This window comes from Carassius auratus, chromosome 40 (genome assembly GCF_003368295.1).
Source record: "Carassius auratus strain Wakin chromosome 40, ASM336829v1, whole genome shotgun sequence".
Classification (NCBI taxonomy): Eukaryota; Metazoa; Chordata; class Actinopteri; order Cypriniformes; family Cyprinidae; genus Carassius; species Carassius auratus.
In genome coordinates, this window is record NC_039282.1 from 11,624,478 (window position 1) to 11,648,358 (window position 23,881).

Below are 23,881 nucleotides of genomic sequence, written 5' to 3' on the forward strand. Positions count from 1 at the left end.
GGCATGGTTATTAATTCTTTATTTATAATAATATATCCTACAGTATATATTATTTATTTATTTGTCACTAGTTCTTTGAAGTTGACTTGGTGTGTCCTTTATTAAACCTTATAGAAACCTTTAGTTGAGTTAGATGCCAAGCCAACATTTTTTTTTCACCTATTAATTCTCTTTTATTTCAATTATTAAAATGTTTTCTATAGTTTTATTTTTTTTAATTATTGATACGTTTATTTATTTATTTTTTCTTCCCCTGTAACACAAGGGAGAATGCCAAATTCTAGTTTTGAAACATGGACATTTATTATTGATATCTCTCCAGAAGTGCTCAAAAGCAGTGATGCAATTTTGTTATTTTAGTCGCTGCTATCGTAAACACCACAACAAAAATAAAGATATCAGAGAACTAATGTCAATTTTGTTTCAGCAAACTTTTGAAAAAACAACTATCTGTGAACATGAATTTGACTTTAATGCCAAGCAGACAGACTGACCTATTAGGTAATCCAAGAGCTTTGCTGGAAATAGCCATTTAAAGCCTAGCATCTTAAGTGAAAGATGCAGCATGACTAAATTATTATGAGATCTGAATTGCAACCACACCAGCAAAACACCCAGCAAATTTAACACATGTATTGCTTTCGATACACTGTGAATAATGTTATTTAAATGTATTATTATACTTTAACTTACTTCATTTGATTTTACTTTACTTTAAAATAAAGTTTAAAATAAAATAAAAAAGATAAAAATACTACATAACAAAACATAACATAAGTATATTTGGCCTCCTTTGGCGAACATCTGGCAACCATTTAACATTGACAAACATTTAATGCATTTGTTACTGATAAACTGGGAAATGTGAGTTTTGGTTTGATAAATAAAATTTTAAATGTTTTCTGCTAATTTAACACACATTATTTACACAAGTAATCGTTCTTACACATTTTTTGGGTGAAATAAATGTTATGCTGCAAAACTAAATGGAGATAAGGCCACTCCTGAGATAAAAATCACTTCCTCTCTCTCTCAGTCTCTTCCCGTTTTCCTTCTTTTTTTGCCTCCGTTCTCTTGGTCAGTGATAGTAATTGAATAAGAAAGCTTTAGGCTCTAGTATGTGGGCAGTCAGGCAGCTCCGCCATGTTTTGAAATGAGCTGTTACAAACATTCAAGATCTGCATCAATTAGTTCTCCTCCTCCATTAAAGGACGCAAGCAGGAGTTACCCAATTATTGTACAACGTTAGTAGCATCTTTGCCCTGCAGTGAAGCATTGTTGGAACGATCCACAGATGGTATCATCCTGTCATTTGGCTAGTGTATGTTTCCTTTATGAGAATCGCTTTAAGGAACACTGTTATGAGAAAACTATATTCCTATAATCCAGTGAGTTGTTTTTGTGTGTATGCGAGGGGCAAAATACTAAGCAAATTGAGAGCGGAACAATAAAGGAGTGCAAGAACGAAAGGAAATAAGCAACTGTGTGTCTCCTAAGCAGCTTTGAATGAAATGTCATTAGGACGCCTCTAATTGAAATGTTGCATGTGAAATTAAGGGCATTTGCATAATTTAACAAAGGCCCAGCGTTGTAATTAGCATGAGGGAAGGATTCTTTTTAAATCTGGTAATGCCATGTTATGGTTTGTGCCTGAAAAGACCAACTTAACTCTGTTTAATTTGTAACAATGATGAAATGCAGAGCTACGTGAACATAATTGACTCATTAATGGCCTATAGGCAACCTTCTTTCTGACTCCATTCTGCATAGATCTTACAAATTAAACAGCGGCACATAATCGCTGTTCTATGTTTTGAGGAGGGCCATTATTTTTAATTCTATTAGAGTACATGATGCAAAGCATGTGTGCCAATGCTTTTATTTTTAAATATATTAAGATTTTACATTGTATACACCACAATCATCTTGATAAACTGAATGTTTTTTTGTTTTTTTTTTAATTAGAGAATCTATAAATATGAATTTTTTGAATGTGTGAAATATTGTTAGCATGTTTGACAAAATAACCAAGGCATTGGTGATCAAAAAATAAATAAAAAATAGTACGAAGGAAGATTACAACAAAAAATGTGGAGGGTTACAGCTGTCAAAACGTAGTAGGATATGTAGAGAGGTTCGTGCTTTGTATGACTTCAGCAAATCTGCGGCTGCAGGGCATCCCTAGTTAGTCAGACTGAGCTGGTGTGATCTTTGTCCACTCTTCTTCCAATCTCTTCCATAGTTCCGTGACCGTAGTGGGTTTTCAATCTAGTTTAGATCTTTGGGCCGATTTCATTATTTCAGTGTTCTTAGCTTCAAGGAACTGCTTTACCTATTTTGCAGTGTGATGGGGTCATTGTCTTGCATGAAAGTTGCAGGCTGCTTGGGAGGTGCTTGCAGGGAAGGTACAGCATGTTCTTGAAGGAGGTTCTAAAAAACATTTGCATTGATTCTGCCATGTATCTGTAAAATAGGCCCATCTCCTGCTGCAGAAAACATTTCCTAAACCACGACACTTCCTGTAGAGTCACTCATAAAATTGTTTATACTGTGCTTCAAAATACAATTAATATACAAAATATGCTTAAAAAAAACCTGCCCTTCTACTCATGCTAGGACATACAGTACCTGAAAGTCATACTCAAGCAAATTACAGATATTTCACCAGAAAATTACTTTGGTAGAAGTTGAAGTCACCGTTTAGAATATTACTTGAGAGTTCAAGTCTTAAAATATTTCATATTTATTGTACTTAAGTAATCTGAAATGTACTTAAGAACTGGAAGTAAAAGTACAAAGAAATGTAAAATGGAAAAAAAGCAAATAAATAAATAAATAAATGTAAACATACACAGCTTGGGTATCAAGACTGTGTACAGTTTTAACCATTTCTTCCATTTTGTATTTTATGGTAAGAATAAGAAGCACTTCTTCCAGTACTTAGTGTCTTTCCTTCCAACATCTGACTCTGAAATGGCATGTATTTACCCTATGGTATTCACACAGTTTTTGTATCTCAAAGGGGACATGAATGCATTTAAACTGCAGACACAGATGTATAAATAGGCCTAATGATTTGTTTTTAACATGCTGTAAAACGTTGAATACTGAAAACGCAATACCACTGCGCAATACCACTGCAATACCACTGCGTAAACAGGCCAATGAAAAAGATTGTGCTAGGCAGATTCAACACGCAACAGCCAATGGAAAAATTGCCGCTGGGAGGAGTCTTTTTCTAACCCAATCAGAGGAAGGTTATGTCTTCTAGCGATTCAGAGGACTCTGTAGCTCTGCTGTAGCCTTGTAAAAGCTGGCTGGACTAAAGTAAAAGACATGTAATCAATAAGCGTTCAGAGAATCAGCATCAGGGTGGAGAAAGCAGAACGCGATCGGAGTGTTACAGAGAGCGATCGGAGTATCAGCGAGCACAAAGAGCTAAATTCGTGCGATCGGAGAATCAGCATCACGTGGAGAAAGCAGAAAGTGATCGGAGTGTTAGCGAGCACAAAGAGATAAATTCGAGAGAGATACAGCATTATTACAGAATTGTTTTATCAAAATGGCAAGCAGTAAAAGATTTACGGCAGAACAAGCTCTGGAACAATTACTGGAAAGGCCTGGAGAGGCCTTGCTTTGCTCACTGGCATGCCTAGGACTGTTTTTTAAAAAAGTTAATTATTTAATTGTTCTTTACACATTTGATTAAACAATAACACATTTCTGTCAAGCAAAGAGTTTGAAAAAATATATTTTCTTTGTTCAAAAACTGTTCTATATTGTGTGTTTTTCAGTAATAAATGACAAAAATCTAATTTTCGTTTTTGAAATTCTCTAGTTATTGTAAAATTTTTCACTCATACTTCCTTTATATAAACATATTGCATGCATGCTTATGGTAGCTTAGGGTCTTCTGAATCCATAGATACCAAACACAGGGTGTTTCATCTCCTTTACATATGATTTATAAGCCCAAATATAAAAATAGAGAAAACAGACCAAAAAGGGCTTAGTCCCAAAAATAAAAAAAACGCCTAGGACTGTTTTGAAATAAAGTTAATTATTTAATTGATCTTTACACATTTGATTGAACATTAACCCATTTCTGTCAAGCAAAGAGTTTGAAAAATATATTTTTGGGTCAAAAACTTTTAACTATTGTTGTGTGAGGTAGGATTTTCAGTAATAAATGACAAAAATCTCATTTTCGTCTTTGAAATTCTCTAGTTTATTGTACAATTTTTCACTCATACTTCCTTTATAGACATATTGCATGCATGCTCATGGTAGCTTAGGGTCTTCTAAATCCATTGATACCAAATACATGGTGGTCCATCCTCATTACATATGGTTTATAAGCCGAAATGTAAAAATAGAGAAAACGGACCAAAAAGGGCTTAGTCCCCTAAGGGTTAAAACCGCAAGTAGGTGACAAGTGAATGTTAACAAGTGAGTCATTGAGATTCAATCATTCAAACTGCTGATTCATTCAGATACAAAGCATTTGACTGGGTTAGTGAGTGAATCACTGAATCGTTTATTCAACCGATTCATTCAAAAAGCTGATTCATTCAATAAGTAAACACCGATCCATCGCTCAGAAACTTAAAACAGTGCTTCGATCTATTTGGACTTCATTAGCAAAACTGAGCAAAAACAAGCAATATTATGTCTAAAATGTAAGTAATTTATTGCTTTACTGAACTTGTAATAAAATGATTATTTAATGTGTTCATCCATCTGCAGAAAAAAACGGTACTCTTTGTGTGTTATAGATTAAATTAACTAAGCCTACGTGAAATTATATCAACATAAAAAGCATATAGAAGCATTTTTGCCTTCTAAAATTTAGACTGCCGGAATTTTAATAAATAAATATGTGTGCACTCTGTGTATGATTTGGTGATAGCCTATTTGATAATGTCAGATTGCACATCATTACAACAACACTTATCATATTATCGCAGACGATGCTGTATCTCACACCCTTGTCTCGACTTGAGTGGAAAATGAATCTTTCACAGTTGTGCGTGCACTTGTTTGCACATGAGCAAAGGTGTTTTTAGGAGTCTAACCTGGAAATGCCAGACCCCTGATTCATCAAACCAGCTTTCCTGTAGTCTATGTTATTCTGACTATTTTGTAGTAAGTAACGAATATACTCATGAGAAATGTATAAGTAAAAGTAAAAAGTATACATTTTAATTAGGAAATGTAGTTGAGTAAAAGTTGGCTGAAATATAAAAACTCAAGTACAGATACTCCTAAGCATCAACATTCACAAACTACTGTTATTTTTGACAGAAAAGAATGCAGCGAGCATGTAATCAAGACTTTATAAATTGGAAATAGGACGTTTCTGATAGCATTTGATGACAGCTGAGAAGCGCTCTAAGTCAACAGTGGAGTGAATAGTTTTGTTAACTTTGTGGTTTATTATTTTGAGTCATATGGGACACTGTAACACACATCCCTCTAACAATATATTGCTTTACAGATAAATCAATTTTGCCGAAATATTCATACTGATGCAGCATGTGTCTCTGCACTACGGTGCGGTTAACCCGAACCCGGGACTGCTAAATGAAACGATCACAATAGTCAAATGAACCAGGCTTAGGGGGTAAGACGCGCTTCGGCACGGTTAAGATGTCCTAGTGTGAGCACACACTAATAATTTTACCGCATCCAGCACACACTAGTCTCTACCCACCCATCAAGTGTTGTCCCGCACCGCACTCTGCTGCAATGGGTCCCGCTATCATGCAGGTCTCTAATAGGAAGGTGCCTGTTATAATGTTATGAACAAGGCTCTGGACTCTGAGCATAACTTTTTTTCTATAACGAACTATAAAATATTTTCTATAAAAACGTTAATGCCTGACACTGGCAGTGACAAATGGCTTGTTTTATATTTCATTTAATTACATTAATGTTATAAGTTGAGATTTAGGCTACAATAAATATTTAACCTTAATTGTTTAAAATGATTGCAAATCAAATGCTATTAAACTTTTGTTCATATTGCAGTAGGCCTACTTTAAAGTGAAAAAGTGCACAATACACTACTTTTCAATGCATTATTAGTTTTGTGTTTAATACATATATACAGACATCACGTCGGATGACCGACAAATTAGGATATCGTTTTGATAGACCAATCTACTCAAATGTAAATTAAACAAGCCAATGCACATTGGCATGCAGTTATTGCATCCAGCTGCAGATGATCACAGCATGAGTGTAAGAAGGCAGCAGGTGCAATGCATACCAGTTTTTCACTTCAGAGCCAAACGACAACAATGTTCTGCTCCATCCAGTGTCTTCAAATGACTATGAGTTTAATGCGCTCTTGGAAGCTTCTGGTGTTAGCGGTAGAGTGCTTCAGCGGTGGTCATTCCAAGTCGAGTGGGTTGCTAACTTCAGGCTGCACTACCCCCCTGTTATGCTGAAAGTGGCCTTAGCACTAAAAGAGATTTTCCCTTAAAGAGCAATTTCTCTAAAAGGGCTTATACAGGTGTGGCTTTGTATAGATAATGGATCGTCTTTTTAAAGATGTCAATTCCCCCGTGCATTTCTGGTCACGATCACTGCCTCATGAGTTTTGGCATTAAACATTTTGAGGTGGCATTTGCGGATGAGTCATGTTCCCATTGCGAGAAGATGACCATCTCAGAGCTGCGAGCCAGGCTCTGTTTCCTCCAGGGGGATGGAGCTCCATTGCCTACGGCGTGATCCAGTGCTCATCCTGGCGGCTGCCAGGCGATGACTTTTTCCAGCATTAGCAGGTGTGACTTGAGGATTACATTGGTGGGAAACCCCTCAGGAGACCAACCCTCTGGGGCCACCACTCCTTTAGCACCTTCGATCCAGTTTAGCAGCCAATGGAACACACTGGGCCCTCTTCAAAGAGCATACCAGCGGTCTCATGCGGGTCCTCTCCCGATTTGGAGAGGTTTCAGAGCTGCTCAGGTAGACCTGTTTGCCTCTCCAGAGACCTCTCGTTGCCAGTTGTTCGGCACTGACATCCGAGACGGGGCATCCTATGGCACCCGCATCCAGATCTCTGAGAACTTAATGTGTAGTACCTGGACGGGAAATGGAGGTTCTAGGTAACCTACCCTAAGAGGTAGTGTGTGTTGAGTGGTGGTGTTCTCGTCAAGAAGACCCCTGGAGATCTCCAATCAGGGTCATACTTTCCTTTTTGCTGCATACCATGACCCCGTAGAAGGAAAGTCGGTATGTAAGCATGACCTGGTCATCAGGTTGCTTAGAGGGGCCAGGAGGTTAAATCCTTCCCGGCCTCCCTCCATACCCTCTTGGGACCTGTCTCTAGTTCTTAAATCACTACAGCAGGCCCCATTTGAGCCTTTGTACTCATTCAAGCTAAAGTTTATTTCATTGGAAACTCTGCTCCTGCTTGCAACAGCCTCCATCAAGAGGGTTTGGGACAGCTATATGCCCAAGGTTCCCACTACTCCCTTCAGGGATGAGGTGGTGAACCTGCAAGCTCTGCCCCTGGAGGAGGGCAGACCCAGCCCTAGCTTTGCCCTGTCCCGTCTGAGGCCAGAGATGCTACGTAAACTGGACACAATGCTTTAGGGCCTCAGACCATCTCTTTGTCTCTTACGGAGGGGAAGGCCGTCTCTAAGCAAAGGATGGTCCACTGGATTGTGGATGCCATCACCCCGGCTTATCAGGCACAAGGTGTGCCCTGCCTGTTCCGGTTGCAAGCTCACTCATCTAAAAGTATTGCATCCTCCTGGGTGCTGGCTCGTGGCACCTCACTGACATATATTTCTAGAGCTGCGGGCTAGTCGACAACAATTCGTTGGTGATCTGACGTGATTTTGAGAGTGAGCAATTGAAAGGGAATGTTTCAGTTATGTATGTTAACCCTCGATTCCTGAAGGAGGGAACAGAGACGTCACATCCTGTCGCCACAGCTGTTATTCCACCGCTGAGCGGCTGGGTCACCGACTAGGTTCCTCAGCGAGAACCTGGCATGCATTGCACTGGCTTCCACCCTATACTCGTGCTGTGATCAGCTGCAGCTAGATGCGTAAATTAAATCCCAATGTGAATTGGCTTGTTTAGTTTACACTCAAAGTAGATTGGGCTATCGAAGTGTTATTCCAATTCGTCAGTCGCCAGTTACCATACATAACCGAGATGGTTCACACAGCCAAACTTTTCCTAAACCCTCGGAGGCCATTATATATTTTTTGTGTCATCTGTTAGATTTAAATTGTGAACTAACATTTAATTATTCATAAATTGTTATTTTATAGAAAAGCATTTTGTGCCTTGTCTCAGCTTTCACCTCATTACTATACAGTAAAACCGATATATATAATCCAGCATGGGTCTCCATTTGTATGGGAAGTCAAAATTAGATTTTGTTCTTTTGACTTTTCTTTCTTCTTTTATTTTTTTTTCCAACTCCCCTCCACACAAAAGATGGGATTTCCCCCAAAAAGAAAGGAAGAGACATTGTTAAACCTTCCACAATCCCTGAACCCCTGCTTTGTAATGGTCTTATTAGATTTGTATTGTCCAAAGTCAAAAGGGGATTGCCCCTTTTATGGGGTGCAGGAATTTCTTTTCACTACCCATCAGACAAGGTATTGGAGCATGTCCGTCCCATCACTGACAATAACTCCTGGATTTGCTTTTTCTTTACCCCTGTCCCAACTACTATTCGGTAACACCCCTACTTTTCCTGTGTCCCACAGAGCTGTGTGCAGCCGACTGTGGTGGACATGGCATCTGCGTGGCGGGCAACTGTCGCTGTGACGAGGGCTGGATGGGTGCTAGGTGTGAACAACGGTCTTGTCACCCACGCTGCAGCGAGCATGGGACCTGCAAAGACGGGAAGTGTGAATGCAGTCCGGGATGGAACGGAGAACACTGCACTATAGGTAAGACGGAAGACGGATGCGCTCATTCCTGTATGCGTGAAGTGTCGGATGAGGGTGGGGTCATTATGGGAGAAGGGGTGGGTGAGAAGGTGTGAGAGAAGCATGCGTAATTGAATTTGTGCAACTCGGCATAGCATGAACAGGTTTGCTCAAGGATATGAAGCTTGTCTTCATGCATTTTAATGTGGGAATGTGCTAAGGTGTCTTTTCATTTCTACTCATCATTTCGCTCCTTTCTTATTCTCTCTCTCGTTCCTTTCAATTAGTTCATTTTAAACACAAACATTTGCATTGCATGAGCAGAGCAGAGCAGTCACTGGAAAGACATTCTTTATGTTGGGGAATTAAACTGCAAAACATTAAAACATTCATTATTTTTGCAGTTGTGTACACATTTTGGCTTTTATTTGAATTAAAAAGCAACGAGAGCCAGTGATTTAAAAAATCCTGTTGTTCACAATCTGTAACATGCCTTCTGACATTGGAATGATAGTTTATACTTTTTTTTTTTGCAAATAAATAGCCTTTTAGCATTGCAATTGTAAGATCTTCCTTTTACAGGTTGTAGTACACATTTCTTTTTGCTGTGAAATCTGAAATCTGAAGGTAAACTGAAGAATAGAACTTATTCTGTTAGTAATATTTCCAAGACGAAACAAAAGTCACAACAGCTTTTACTTCATTGAGGAAACCCGTCCTTCAGTTGAGCCAGGTGTATTAGGTTGTGCCACCGCTAGAGCAGTAAGACTGTTGAACACCTTTTCGGGTGGTTTTGTAGCGGAAATATGGGTTAGCATGCATTATTGAGCCCCTAATGAAGCTAGGCCAAACATGATGTTCTTATTTACCATGCACAGCAGTGACCAACAGTAATCTGTCATGTTTACTTTGTTTTAACTATATGGGGACAAAATGGTTCACACAAATGCATGTCGCTTGTGGTCCTAGAACAGAATTCCACAAAATGTATATATCATGAAAAATAACTAGTTTCATAAACATCAAATTGCTCTTTTATTTTATTAATGTTTGCAAATATTTTAGTCAAGTATGTTAACTTTTTAAGCCATTGGAAGTTATCTTGATTGCTTTAGATGTTTCTTTAATGCATGAAAAAAAAGCAAGGTTGTGAACTATTTACAGTAGACTACATTTTGGTAAGAGGTTACAAAGAACCCAAACTTAAGAAATTGTGAATTCTAAAATCAGAATTTCAAGATATGAACAAGTCACAATTACCTTGTTTAACCGGCTTCCATACCCTTCAATGACCATTGGATTGAGAAGCAAAAGTTAAATAACTTAAAGCATGTTAAAACCATTTTAAGAGTTTCAGACCCAATTCTGTGCCTTTCTTGTTGTAAGTACCACCAAATCTACCCCTTAATTCGCCAATTGTTTGGTTGATAAGAGTGTTGCAACTAACAACATAACCATAACCTTAAGAATTGATTTCTTTATTGGAATGGTGTTCTGGGAACATGATTAAATCACACTAAGTGCTTAACATTGGTTTTCCAACTCACATAAAGAATCTGAATAAGCCAATAAACAGTCTGTTCTGTGAGACTGCCTTTACCAGTGTTTCATCTCAAATTAATTGTGTCTCTGTTCTACTCTTTGTCTCTCACCCTCTCTGTCTTATCCAAAAACATTCATAACATATCTGCCATTGTATTTTTTTTCCAGCTGTGACATTTGATTTTGTCTCTGAGTTTATCAGTCGATGGCCCCAAAAAGAAAGCACTCCTCAGGAAACAGCTTCTCATAAAACACCAGAGATGAACAAAGTGAAGAATATGGTTTCTATTTTGATATTATGAAATTTCCAGTTCAGTAAAACCAGAAATCTTCTAATGCAGTAGTGTTGCTGTTGTTTTTTTTAAGGGCCAGTGCACTAGCATTCTGTCTTTTAATAATGTATTGATGCATTATTGATGTTCTTCATACATGTACCATAATGAGACATAGCATTCTAACAGCAGGGATCATATATTCTCATAAGCATGTGCCATTAAAGGTAGTAAGTGTGACGGCCCATGATGTAATGTAGAAAATGTTCAACAGATGATGCGTTGCCTCTTCCCTGCAGTTTGTATTAACGTGTGGCGGTCTCCTCAGTGACATGCTCTTTCTTAATAATAATAATAAAAATATCTTTACAATTTATTGCTATGTCTAACATAAGGTTGTAAGTAGAGCTTCATAGAAAATGTTGCCAAAACATCTCTCTCCTCTAATGCATGTACTGATAAACTGATACTTCACACTACATATTTTTTTCCATCTCTCTCTTTCTCTACCCTGTCACACCATACCTTTAACTTTCTCTCAGCCTGTGATGTGACGTGTTGCTTTCTGCATGTTATTTTCCTTGCTATAGCTTTTGCAGCCCCTGCGTTTCTGTAAACGTAGAAGTCTTGAGCAACCAGCCCATGCCTCTAGCTGTCTGTGTCTTGTCATTGGAGCAGCACTGTTCAAAACCTCCCTTATATGTCCTTGTCTTTTATCTCCCCCTAAAGCTCACTATCTGGATAAGGTAGTGAAAGGTATGGCACTCCACCTGTCCTGTCTTTTCTTCCTCTCTCATGTCCTGCCGTCCATCATGTTTCCATCAGCGTATCCTTCATAATGCTCATCTTTAGGGTTGCGCTGCTATTTTCATTCAGCCCATGCTTCGTGCCACACTAACCAGTATTTGCCACGTCATGCTGTTGTTGTGCCACCACATCCAATGCGCTGCTCTACCACCCTGCTAATTAGAACTTTCACGCATGCTGAGTGGGCGGCACGAGAGCTGGAGCATCTCCTTTGCCGCCGTATCCCTGCTGTGGAACTCGAGGGGATGGATGGCCCAAAGGATCCAAGGAGGGAGGGCTGGTGGAGGGTCACGGACCTTGCCAACCGGCGCCATGCATAATGGATGTTCAGTGCAGCTGTGTAGCACAGCAGAAGGGGTTCTGAAAGGTGCTGAAGCGGCAGCCACTCTAATTAAAGCATGCTATGCACTGGTGATGCCAGGGCCCCGAGCTGCCCACACTCCCTACCTGCTCCTTGTTTGTTCATTTCTCGTCTGGTTTTCTTGCTTTTTGAGCCCACCTCTTCCCTCCCTTTCTTCCCACATAGAGAAGCTGTACGGCTGGTGTGAACTGCATGGGTTGTGCAAGGCGGTTTGTGGCCCTCCGGAGCTGTTTCTGGCTGATGCGCGGGTGCACTCCACAGGGGCCTCTCTCTGAAAGAGCTGCCAATTAAGTTGAATTGCTGCCAGCAGAGAACAGATCTTTATTTACTTAGCTCTTTAATAAACATTCAGAACAGACCATTCAGACGTCTCGCCACTGCAGACTGTGTGTCTGTTTGGGGGTTAAAGGAGGAGCTTGCTGTCTACTGGTCAAGCTCATCCTTTGCTTGTTAGCAAAGCATATATCTGTCACTGCCAGCCTTGTAGCACAAAAAGATCACCCTTACATCGATGTGAGGTCTGCTGGAGGCTTTGAATGCAAGTGCAACCTTGTGTTTTGTGATCCGTGTTTTCAACACTCTCATTCAGAGTAGAGAAAAGACAAGAAATGAGATCATCCAGTGGTCTTGTTCCATATGACTCTCTTAGTCGTCCTCAGAGTGCACACGTTGTTGCAAAGCATTGTGTATTGACTGTTTAGTAGTTGTGATGTGTAAGTCATGCAAAAGAGTGTAGGTCATGCAAAAGAGACACCCTACTGTGCACTCTGGGACATGATACTGGTCCTGAAGGTCCACTTTTCTAAAGAATTTAGTTTTAGCTTGATCTAGTACATGGTATGGTCTTCCAGGATGGATTCTCCATTCAGAAGTAGACTTGCATGCTACTGCATGCCATTCCACATTGAGCCATCTTTAGAAATGATCATGGGTTTTAGAGGCATCTCACATTTTTTCCTTATCAGGCACCCACCACCTTTCTTTATCTATACAAACTCCCACTCTCTCTCTCTCTTTCTCTTCATGTAGTCTCTGTGATGTTTGAGCAGTTGCTGTGCTAACTGTCGCTGACAAAATAGGTCAGCTCAGAGATCTTGGAGAGCGGCTCTTGGCTTGGGAAAAGCATATCAGGATTTTCCATTCGATTGTTCAGGGTCCATTGCCTTTGTCTATGTTTACATCTCAGGAAATGGCATTGGACAGGTAGCTGATAGGTGACAGTGAGGGGAGGAGGAAACAGATGACAATGACAGACATTTTACACTGTCGTGCAGAGTGTACTGTGTCTGCAGGACCATGTGCCACCTGTGCTATCTACATTCTGTCAGCATTAACATCTCTACTCAAGCGCAGCCCTGTGAAATCCTATTTCAAAGTGTGCCATGACATTCACATTATTGAAATTAAACGTATGGTTTGTGTCGTACCTGGCGCTTGTGGTTGCCATATTTAAGACTAGTCTGCTTTCTAAAGCTAAGTTTGTTATAATACCCAAGAAACACTGTGATTATCCATATTGCTGTTTATCTAGTTAAGGTCATTGGGTTTTTTGCTTCTATCTTTCTTGTCTCATTGTCTTGCCTCTTTTTTTTTTTTTGCTCTCTCTCTCTCTCTCTCTCTCTCTCTCTTTAGAGCAGAGTTCTGCATCTATTGTACAACACTAATGAGAATGTATTGATCTGGAGGAGCGCTGCAGTATGAGTTTGCCTCCATAGGATATAAGGGCTTAAAAGCTGTATCAGTTAATCACCAAAAGTTATCACTTGTTATTGTTGAAGTGCTCATTTGACCCACAACCCTTCATTCCAACTTTTTTAGTCGAGGATAGATTAACTACATGTTGTAATGTCTTGTCTGTTATAGTGCAATGTTGTTGGGTTTTTTTAATAAAAAAAAAACAGCCTATCTAATGTGTAAGCTTTTCTTTTTTTTGTACACAGAGGGCTGTCCTGGTCTGTGCAATGGCAACGGCAGATGCACGCTGGGGAATAATGGCTGGTACTGCGTTTGTCAAATGGGATGGCGGGGAGCAGGCTGCGACACATCAATGGAGACGGCCTGCAGTGATGGCAAGGACAATGACGGAGGTACAACACAAACAACATGCTGCCTTGACATTTATTATGAAGATTTAACAGTCTTTGCTGGGGTCTCTTCTCTTCTCTTCTCTTCTCTTCTCTTCTCTTCTCTTCTCTTCTCTTCTCTTCTCTTCTCTATTGCCTACACTGGAGTTGTTTATGATGCCTGTGTTGTTGTCAGTTTGTCACTTAAAACACTACAGTCTAGAGTTTGCCTTGAGCACCTTCTTTGAGCTAAAAGCAGGCAACTCTTTAAATAGCATTGGAAATGATCAGACCTTCCCTTCGGATATGTGGACCCACTTGTAGAAGAGTGGGTTGTTTTAGTCAAAGTCATAGGCTCCAAGTTCCCCAAGCTCTCAGAGAGACAAAGAAAGTTCACATCACCTAGCTACCATTTCCCAGCAAGCATCAGCTTGGAAAAGACCTCCTGCCAAGCCTATAAATCAAAGGTAGGCTTGTCCTTCACAAACCACTCTAAGAATAAAAAAAATGCACCGTTGAGCACACTTTTCTGGGAGATTATTGTTCTGCCAAAGTTAAAAACTTTTCGTTTTGGCACTGACTAGAATTTATTACAGATACAGGCCTCATGGTGCTTTTGTAACCTTCCAAAATAATTGCTATGAACACACACAAAGAGAGAGACAGAGAGAGAGAGAATTGATGCTGCATGTAAACAATATTCTTTGATGTATTTTCCTGTCAAAATAACGCCAATCCCTTGGAATTCTTCAGCTTTTAAGGACTGCCGGGTTCTCCGGTAGTGGGCGGAGCTACTGCGCAAACGACAATCTCATTGGCTGCAATCTCAATCCCTATTTTAATTTCAGTTTCAAGCAAACGCATAAAACCTGATTAATATTCATGAATCCAGCAGCTCATAGTAATCCTTAGTGTGTTTTATAGTTCTTATCAGTAGAATTCGTATCATTATCTTATCAGTAGGCATGCATTCAAACATGGTTATCAAGTTTATTTCAAATTACTAAAGTTCTATTATTAAATCATTATAATGCTTGACTGACTGATGCAAAGAGTGTACTTTCAGATATTTAAAAAACTGTGCCATTTTACAAACTTTTATTTTTATATAAACTCAAATTAAAATGAAATTCATGCATTTAGCAGACGCTTTTATCCAAAGCAACTTACAGTGCATTCAGGGTATCATTTTTTATTTTTTTTTACCTATCATGTGTTCCCGGGGATTCAAGCCAAATCTTATTTGATATAATTATGTGTATATGTCTGGCGAGTAAACTAAAAAAATGTACTAGCCAATGGCGATTCAGTTGCCAAGGTGTCCGTAGAGGGTTGTCATATTGGATCAGGGCAATGACCCAAAACACCCTGCCAGTTCAGTCAAGGACTTTATCAGGTTAAAGAAATGTAAAGGCTTAGATTGCCCAAATCAATCTCCAAATTGAAATTCGAATGAACATTAGTTCACCAGCTGAAGAGGAGACTAAAGACAGAAACCCTCCAAAACAGGCAACAATTGGAATTGGCTGCATTAAAGGCTGGGGAAAAGCATTTCAAAGCATAAGACCAAGAGTCTGGTGATGTATATGGGTTGCAGACTCACTGCTCTGATTACATGCAAGGGATCTACAAGTAAATATTAGCTTTTAATATTTTACATAAATTCAGCTGTTCCAATACTTAAGCTTACATCAAATAGTGGGATGAACTCTAAAAGTGCTGTCCTTTTTAATTTGGTAAAACATTTATGTGTTGAAAGATCTAATAATAAAATGGGACATTCTGTAGTTGTGTCGCATATTCATCTTTTAATCATATTTGCACATGTCTTTACTCCACAGCAGAGAAATACATTTTGTCTTTACGGTTCCAATACTTATGGAGGGCACTCTATGTTATTAGTAAATTAGTCAACTGGAGGAAGTATTGCAGCAACTGAAACAAGCAGTGGTGATGCTTTCACCAGGAGAGGTGTTATTTTTGTAATTTGGCCCATCTGGTCAGAGAGGTTCCTGAAAGTAGAGAGAGAGGAAGAGAGAGAGATATTCGAGAATAAGGGATGACCCAGTTCAGTACATTACATGGTTCCTCTCAGCATGGCTTGAAGTCCTGAATTATTTCAGCTGAATTACAGGTGCCTGTAAAGGTATGTGGCGAAAAAAAAAAAAAAAAAACACGAAGGAAAATAAGAAACCAGACAGGCTCTAACTTATTTCAGTAACACAGCTGTAGGGCACAGAAAGCCATCCAACAGAGAGGCAGTTATTTCTCACAAGTTTTCAAGATCCTGCTAACGGTTCACCCATGTTCCTCTCGGGATGATGAAATCTTTTTCCTCTCCTTTAAAGATACTGACCTAGGGGAATGACGTTAGCTTGGACAAAATAAGCATGTTGGAAGGCTTCTGTGCTCCAGGTTCTGAACATTTCTGGTAACCAGGTCATACCTGATCAAGCTGGTTTCTGGAAAATTCACTAGTGCCCACTAGAGGAACGTCCCACAGTTTGTGTCTGATTGACTAATGAGGCCCTAAACCTAACCCCTTATTCCTACCCCTACCCCAGTGAAATCTGATTGTAGTTCGGCACCTTGTCCATGGTGGTCTATGACCTCTGACCAACTTGACCAAGATTATCCACCACAGGAAACCAAGTATACCAGCTTGTAGTTCATCTGATCCTAGCTATAAACCATGTAATTCCTGCCACAAGTAAGTGAAAGCACTCTACATCCCTGTTATTGAAGATTAAACCTGTTCTCTTTCTATCAGATGGGTTGATGGACTGCATGGACCCGGATTGCTGTTTGCAGACATCATGTCACACCACGACTCTGTGTGTGGGCTCTCCTGATCCACTTGATATTATTCAGGAAACCCAGATCTCTTCCAGTCTGAGCACCCTGCAGTCTTTCTACCAGCGTGTCCGGTTTCTGGTGGGCCGGGACAGTACCCACGTCATCCCTGGCGCCAACCCATTTGATGGCATGTAAGTGTTTCAGTCGTAATGTTTACATGTTTTGTGCAGTTTCTTGCAGTTCTCTTTTCCATACTTATCCCAAATCTCATAGTGGTAATATTTAGATCAATCAGTAACTATAAGTAGATGCTGTCAATCCATCTGCAGCTCTAGTTCCATTAAACAAACAGGGCATGGGGCGCATCCCAAGGTGCCCCAAAGATGTTTCATATGAGAGAACAGTGCTGTCACTGTGTGATCCCATATGACTTTTCATCTTTTGCCTCCATTTTGTGGCGTTCCCTTTATGTCTGTAAACAATACCTAGAACATCACTTTTGCATTTGCATCCCACTCTTGCAATGGTCTCGTCCCTCTCTCTCTTTCTGTTCTCAACTGAAATGAGCACAAAAGATGCTACTAGAGACTTGGGGGGAAAAGTTTTGCTCCTTTGAAATGTCGTAGAGCATCCCCGAATTTCCTTTCATGAAAGTAGAGTTGACATTTCAAAGGAAAAAAAAATGAAAACACAACAAACAAATGAGCATCTTTTTGTGCTCTCCATGGAGAATGTCTCTAATGGTGCCGCCCAGGGTACATTGACATTTTGATTCGCAGCTCCATAAGGCATAAATGTGCCAAAGAGGTCTTCGATTCTAAGCCTTCTGTTTTTAGACCTTGTCTTGCTTTGTTCATTTGGAAACTCAAGTGGAAATTTCTTGTTTAGAGGGGTTTTGGATCAGTGAACAGTCCTTCCCTAAACTACATTGAGCAGGGTATTGTTTTTACTTCTCTTAAATGGCCATTTTCCACAGTTCAGCTCAGACTCTGGACCAAATGGCCTTTTGGTTTGCGTGACTGAGCCTCTGGCAAGTACGGACTCCCTTTGTCTAATCTTCGCTGTCCTAATGAGACTCTAATCACTTCAAAGCTGTCCAGCGCTCTCCTTCATGCACTCATTTCAGTCCTATCTGCCAGACGTTCTTCTGTTGCATAAATCACTGCGCCCTCAATCAACTCGTGTCTGAAGCGCATAACCTCATGCAAAGATGAAACACTGGGCTTCTTTTGATATAGCCTTTTGTGCACATGTCACCCAGTATTCATGAAGTGCTCTTGTAATACCCTGTGCCATTTTCCCAAGGTGACATTTTTGTGATGCCTGGTAGGGAGTCTTCCGATACGCTCTTCATTATTTCAAAATGAGAGTCTTGGCCTACTCTTCATCATCATCATAATCTCCAAAGAAAAAAACAAAGAGACACATAAATAAATAAAAGCTTTAGAAGTCAGCCAGCAGCCGCAAGATCGGAGAACTCAATTCACCCAAAAATATCAGGCCTGATATATTATTTATTACCTCTTCATTCCTCCGCCCACTGACAGATATGAGAGTGGCTGACAGCAGCCCAGATGGACCTCTTAGGCATAGCCGCAGTCTGTCTAAAAGAGGCCCTTGCCATCACCTGATCAGGACTCTTTATTGATTCCACAACCACTTCTGCATGCTCAGAGACATGTCGAAAATGCATGTCTAACCACAAGAAAGCAAGACGCCTGGGAATAATCAAAGTCACCTATCATTCCTGTTTTACAAGACTCACCTGTGTGAAACGTTTTGAATTATTTTCCAATGTTCTTTAACCTTTACAGCATGAGCACTGTTTATCGGAACACCATGGATCGCACAAACAAATAAATGTCCTTGCCTGGAGATGCACTTGGGTCAAGTTGTTTGCCTGCTGCATTTGAGTGTACTTAGCCCCTTTTACCATCATGTGGAGATGGCGGAATGGGTTGGGGCAGCCTGAGATGACCCATTATTTCTCTCCATTTAGCCTGTTTAGAACACATCGGAGTTTCTGCGAAATGGAAGAACTGCTGTACACAGATATAATGTAAGAGAAGGAGCATGTTTGTATTTAGCCCCTCTTATGAAGCTTTTTAAGTAATTAGTAATGCTTACTAAGACTTCATGCCAAGACTTTAGATGGATTGACAGCATCTGCTGCAAGAATTAGGAACAGTGAAGCTAAGGCCCCGTCCACACGGAGACGCGTTTCTGTGAATACGCACAAATTTTTTATCGGATAGGCGTTTCGTCCACACGCATCCGGTGTTTTCGTAAGGTGAAACAGCTATTTTTTGAAACCGGGTCCCAAAGTGGATAAATTTGAAAACGCCATCTTTGCGTTTTTGTCTGGACGGCTAATCCGTATATTTTCAGAAACGATGACGTCATCAGCCCACGTCTCGCCCCTAGTCAGACACCTCTACGTCACGTAACAGCAACAAAAACATGAACAAACACTGAACGATTGTCTTTTTATTAACTAACATTAACACAGATTAATAAATGTATTATTTCATGTTCGATTGTGCAAATCAAGGTTTATGAGCATAAAGCGCAATAAAAACGCAATAAAACGCACAAGGTTTATGAGCATAGTCCAAGTCTTCTTCTCTGTTTTTAGTGTATCTCTGTGTCAGAATTACAGCGCCACATACTGGTCTGGAATGTATACTACATCATTTTGCGGTTTCGTGTGGACGCGGATATTTCTTGAGACGAGATAAAAAAAGATCGGATTGGGGTAAACTCCTTCTCCGTGTGGACGGGGCCTAAGCTGTACTTTTGATGCTAAGTTGTTTAGCAATGTCCTGATAATAACCATAGTATCATAGTGAGTGGCTGTTTACAAATGCAAATATAATTAGCCAGTTACCTTTACAGTGCTAAAGAAACTTGCTGTAAGTTTTATTTAATAATTCCTCTTCAGCAAAGAGTTTGCAAGCATTAATTTTGCCTATTAACAGTTTAGCCTTTTTTTTTTTTTTTGCCTTTTTCGAACACACACGTGTTCAGACCACTGCTTCTTATCGCTTCTCTCAGGACAGTTTAGCAGGCTTTTCTTGATGGTTAAGATGTCTTTTGTAATATCAAGTCAAACCTGGCCTACAGCGTTGCTTCTATTACATGCTTGCCAAGACAGTGCTCCACAAAGTGATATCTCTGTTGTTTATAAACCTCCTTGCACTTTTATCTGCAATATTCCATCTATCTTGTTTGAGAAGAGGGGTTTGCTGAATAAATAAACTTTAAACTTTTTGTCTAGACCACTTCACTGTTCCTCCTTTCTTCTTCCTCTTCTTCAGATCTATTTAATGTCAGTATTGAAATCATTTGTCATAGAGTTGTTGAATCTGCTCGCCGTATTTCACTGTGACTCAGAGCCGACGGTTCCACTCAGTGCACCCTGCGAAAGCTTGCGTCGCTGCCCCTTCTGAATGGGAACACTCTAAATCAAACTGTCACCTCAAGCAATGTTGTAGATAGACAAAAGCTTTACACATTATATATATCTCTCTTTCTCTCTCTCCCTTTCTTTCCACTTTCCACCATCTTATTTAGTGATCTTTCTTTGTCACCTCTTCTGTCTTTTTTTATTCTACTCGAGTTTGCTTGCAGTCTGATAATAGACTCTGTGGTGGGGCTATGCACTTGTATGCTATCTCTGCTAGCTTTGTTTACAGGGACACAGAGCTGAGCCAAGGACTGCTGAAGGTGGGAGGCTGCTTAAATTAGCATAAAGTTAGCCTCCCTGGGACAGGGATATTGTTGGGTCTGTGATCTTGCCCGCAGTAAGGACAGGAACGGCCAGCCTCTTACACACCAGTGTTAATTGTTCCGCTACCTGGCAAATGTTTAATACCTAATACCTTCAAAGAAACAGGCTCGATGTGTAATTTTTTTTTTCCTTGGTGCTCTTTTCTTTAACCTAACTGATGTGTGTAATGTTTAGGATGTTAATGTATCCTTTAATGGTATATTTTAATGTACAAGCCATTTCCTGCTAAATGCCAATTATTCAATCAAAGGAATTGCATACTTCAATACAATATATTACATCATGTTGCAGAATTACATTACTATATATATATATATATATATATATATATATATATATATATTAGGGCTGTCAAATGATTAAAATTTTTAATCAAATTAATTAGAATTTTCAGTGGATTAATCAGGATTAATCACTATTTGCAATTACACCTGAATCCTAACCATTTTTGTTTTTCTGAAATGCATACCAAAAGATAAATAACAGGACACAGATACATAATTTTCATGTATTGATTCATCAATATGTGGTTCTTTTTTTCTGAATTTCAAAAGTTTAACATTTACTTAGATCAAATTTACCTGAGCACTATATCAAACCATGCCATTTAACTACAGATAGTGTAAGAGTTTTAGGTGAACCGGTTGTTAAATATAGCCACATATCTATGAAATTATGCATAGAGAAACTCGAAAGAATGAACTCAGAAACACAAACATGCGCCACCATCACATAAGCAGCACTCTGGGCACTCTTGTTTTTGGGAGGTGTTTATTTACTCTGCCACAATACTTTAGGATCAATATTTTCACGTTCTGACACGTTCCAAACAGCTGTAATTTTCGCTGCATTGCATGTAGGCGTTCTGCCTATGCGCAGTGTGAAACACAGGATGCTATAACAGGAAGAAGCTCCAGCGTACCAACTACCAAAGTCGTCTCTGTTTATCGAGCTTGGCATGAATGTATTTGAGAGTAAATGGGGTAAAACCTTAAGCTTCTTCGGTGTTTCCGTCGCGGCGCTCGCCGCTGTTTTTTACTATCTTGAGAATTCAGAGATCGACGAGACTTTCCTGACCTGAATAATTTGTCACACTGCGCATGCGTGAAATGCGTTAAACAATTTGACGTAATTAACAACAAACAACTAATTAACGTTGTTAACGCGCTATTTTTGACAGCCATAATATATATATATATATATATATATATATATATATATATATATATATATATATATATATATATATATATATATATATATATATAAGCCTGATTAAAAATCTCTCTCACCATGAGTCATAAGTCAAGTCAAGCAGGGAGTTGTTTTGTAATTATTCAGGATTTCAAGAAACTGCTTTTGACTTTTTCATACCGATCAGTAAGTTGGAGCTCCTGAGGCAGACAGATAGCATCAGATAGAGGCAGTTTCAAGCCCAGATATCTGCTGTGACTGAAAGCACTCATACCTCTGCATTGTGCTCTCAAACAGCAGGAATGACACAAACACTATCCTATTTTTTTCCCTGTTATCTATTGCTGCTTAGAAAGGAAACCCCACTGAGGTTTCCTCAGAGCTGTGGGATTCATTTAATTTATTATATGTGTTTACAAACTGCATCTGATGCTTTTCTAAGACAGCATTACGTGTTTTATTCACTATGATTTTCATTGTTTAACCTCACAGTCATGCCTGTGTTATCCGGGGACAAGTAGTGACTTCGGATGGGACTCCGCTGGTTGGTGTAAATATCAGCTACATTAACAAACCAGCCTATGGGTATACCATCACCAGACAGGATGGCAGGTAAGTTGCAGTATGGTTGAATTAGTGTTTGGAGATGTAGGCTTGTATTTAAAATGGAAATATATTGGAATTTTTCATGTCACCATAGTTATGCATGCACCTTTAACCCACATCTGTGCTCTCTAACTGCTCTCTGCATGACAGAATGTTCTATAATGTGCTGGAGGACAATTTTATTCCCAGCACACCATTGCACATTTTGCTGTTTGCTTGGATGGTGCTTTTTGCAGCCATAAACAGTCTTCAATCTCCCTGGCTCTCTCTTTTCTCTCTCTCTCTCTCTCTCTCTCTCTCTCTCTCTCTCTCTCTCTTCTCGTAAACACATGGTCTCCCTCCCACAACACCCCATCAAGCACTGCAAGAACAGACTCAGTACGGCATTAAATCACCAATGCACCTGTTTGCTTGCTTAAAAATGGCAAAGCTGTCTTAACCGATTTTGTTTGATTGTGGTCTGTTCTATACTGGGACCTTTGCTTTTTAAATTACTTCTTTCTCTGCTTTCAAAGAGGTCCCTTTGCTTCTCTGCCAACAGCTAGAGTCTGACCAGCCAAGTAGTGGATTTGCAGTGGATATTCATGTAATACAAAATTTAGCCTAAAGTCAGGCTCAGGAAATCCCAAAAGCCATCCATTATACATCTGCCTTGATGTATTGAGAGTCACTTACGCACCCCTGACTCCCTGAAGGAGAAAGCAGAATGCTGTGTCACATAATTAAGAACCACTGAGCTATAGACGGCAGATTTAGAAGACATCACATGATTATTAATTTAGTGGAAGTCGTGTGAGGTTCCTCCCCCCTTGCAACCAAAAATATCTCATTTTATCAATATAAATATCAGAATGGTTTGAGGTATCCAGATAACAAACTAAGAATATTTAAGAAACGTTACCATTCAGTTATGGAAAAGTTATTTCTAAATGTTCTGTGAACGTTCAAAATTACTTCTTGAACTTTTGATACGTTTACAAACATGGAAACTTTACTTTTGAATGTTCTCTGAAGCATCTGAAGCAAGCAGTAATGTTTAAAAACTGAAATGTTCTATGAGCAATGTATGAATAATGTTTCTGTGCTTACATGTTGAGAACATTAACACATACCAGATAACGTTTAATGTTCTTTTAACATTATTGGAAGAATGTTTGTTCATAACTTTGAGAGAACCTTGCCAGAACGTTCTTGCCAGAAAATTTTGAGAACATTCCCTGTCCCTGATATAGTGGTTGAAATAACTTGTATCCGAGGCTAACAAGCTAGCCATTGAACTGTATGTTGAGATAGCCGGCTAATTGTTAGTAGAATGCTAAGCTAATAGGTGGATGAGTTAAAAAAAAAAAAAGTTAAGGCATGGTAACCACAAATTAACTAAGGTTGTGCTACACTAACCATAGTTTAGTATCTGTAGTAAAACTAGTTCAATTTGGCAATCAATACGCCAAAAAAAAATAAATAAAATAAACTTGGTTACTACACCTTTCTTATAATAAAACCATGACTAATTTTCATAAGGGATAATATAGGCCTACCTTAAAACGTTA

At 39.3% G+C, this 23,881-nt stretch overlaps 1 protein-coding gene across 10 annotated transcripts in view; it reads left to right on the top strand.

Moving 5' to 3' along the window:
* LOC113058573 (teneurin-4-like) overlaps positions 1–23,881 on the top strand; it is a 231,987-nt gene that overhangs the window by 156,726 nt on the left and 51,380 nt on the right. For all 10 annotated transcript variants that reach the window (XM_026226597.1, XM_026226591.1, XM_026226590.1 and 7 more), the window contains 4 exons: positions 8,736–8,921; positions 13,823–13,969; positions 16,716–16,932; positions 22,218–22,337. In XM_026226597.1, the coding sequence (XP_026082382.1) occupies positions 8,736–8,921; positions 13,823–13,969; positions 16,716–16,932; positions 22,218–22,337 (670 nt within the window). The remainder of the gene's footprint in view (positions 1–8,735; positions 8,922–13,822; positions 13,970–16,715; positions 16,933–22,217; positions 22,338–23,881) is intronic.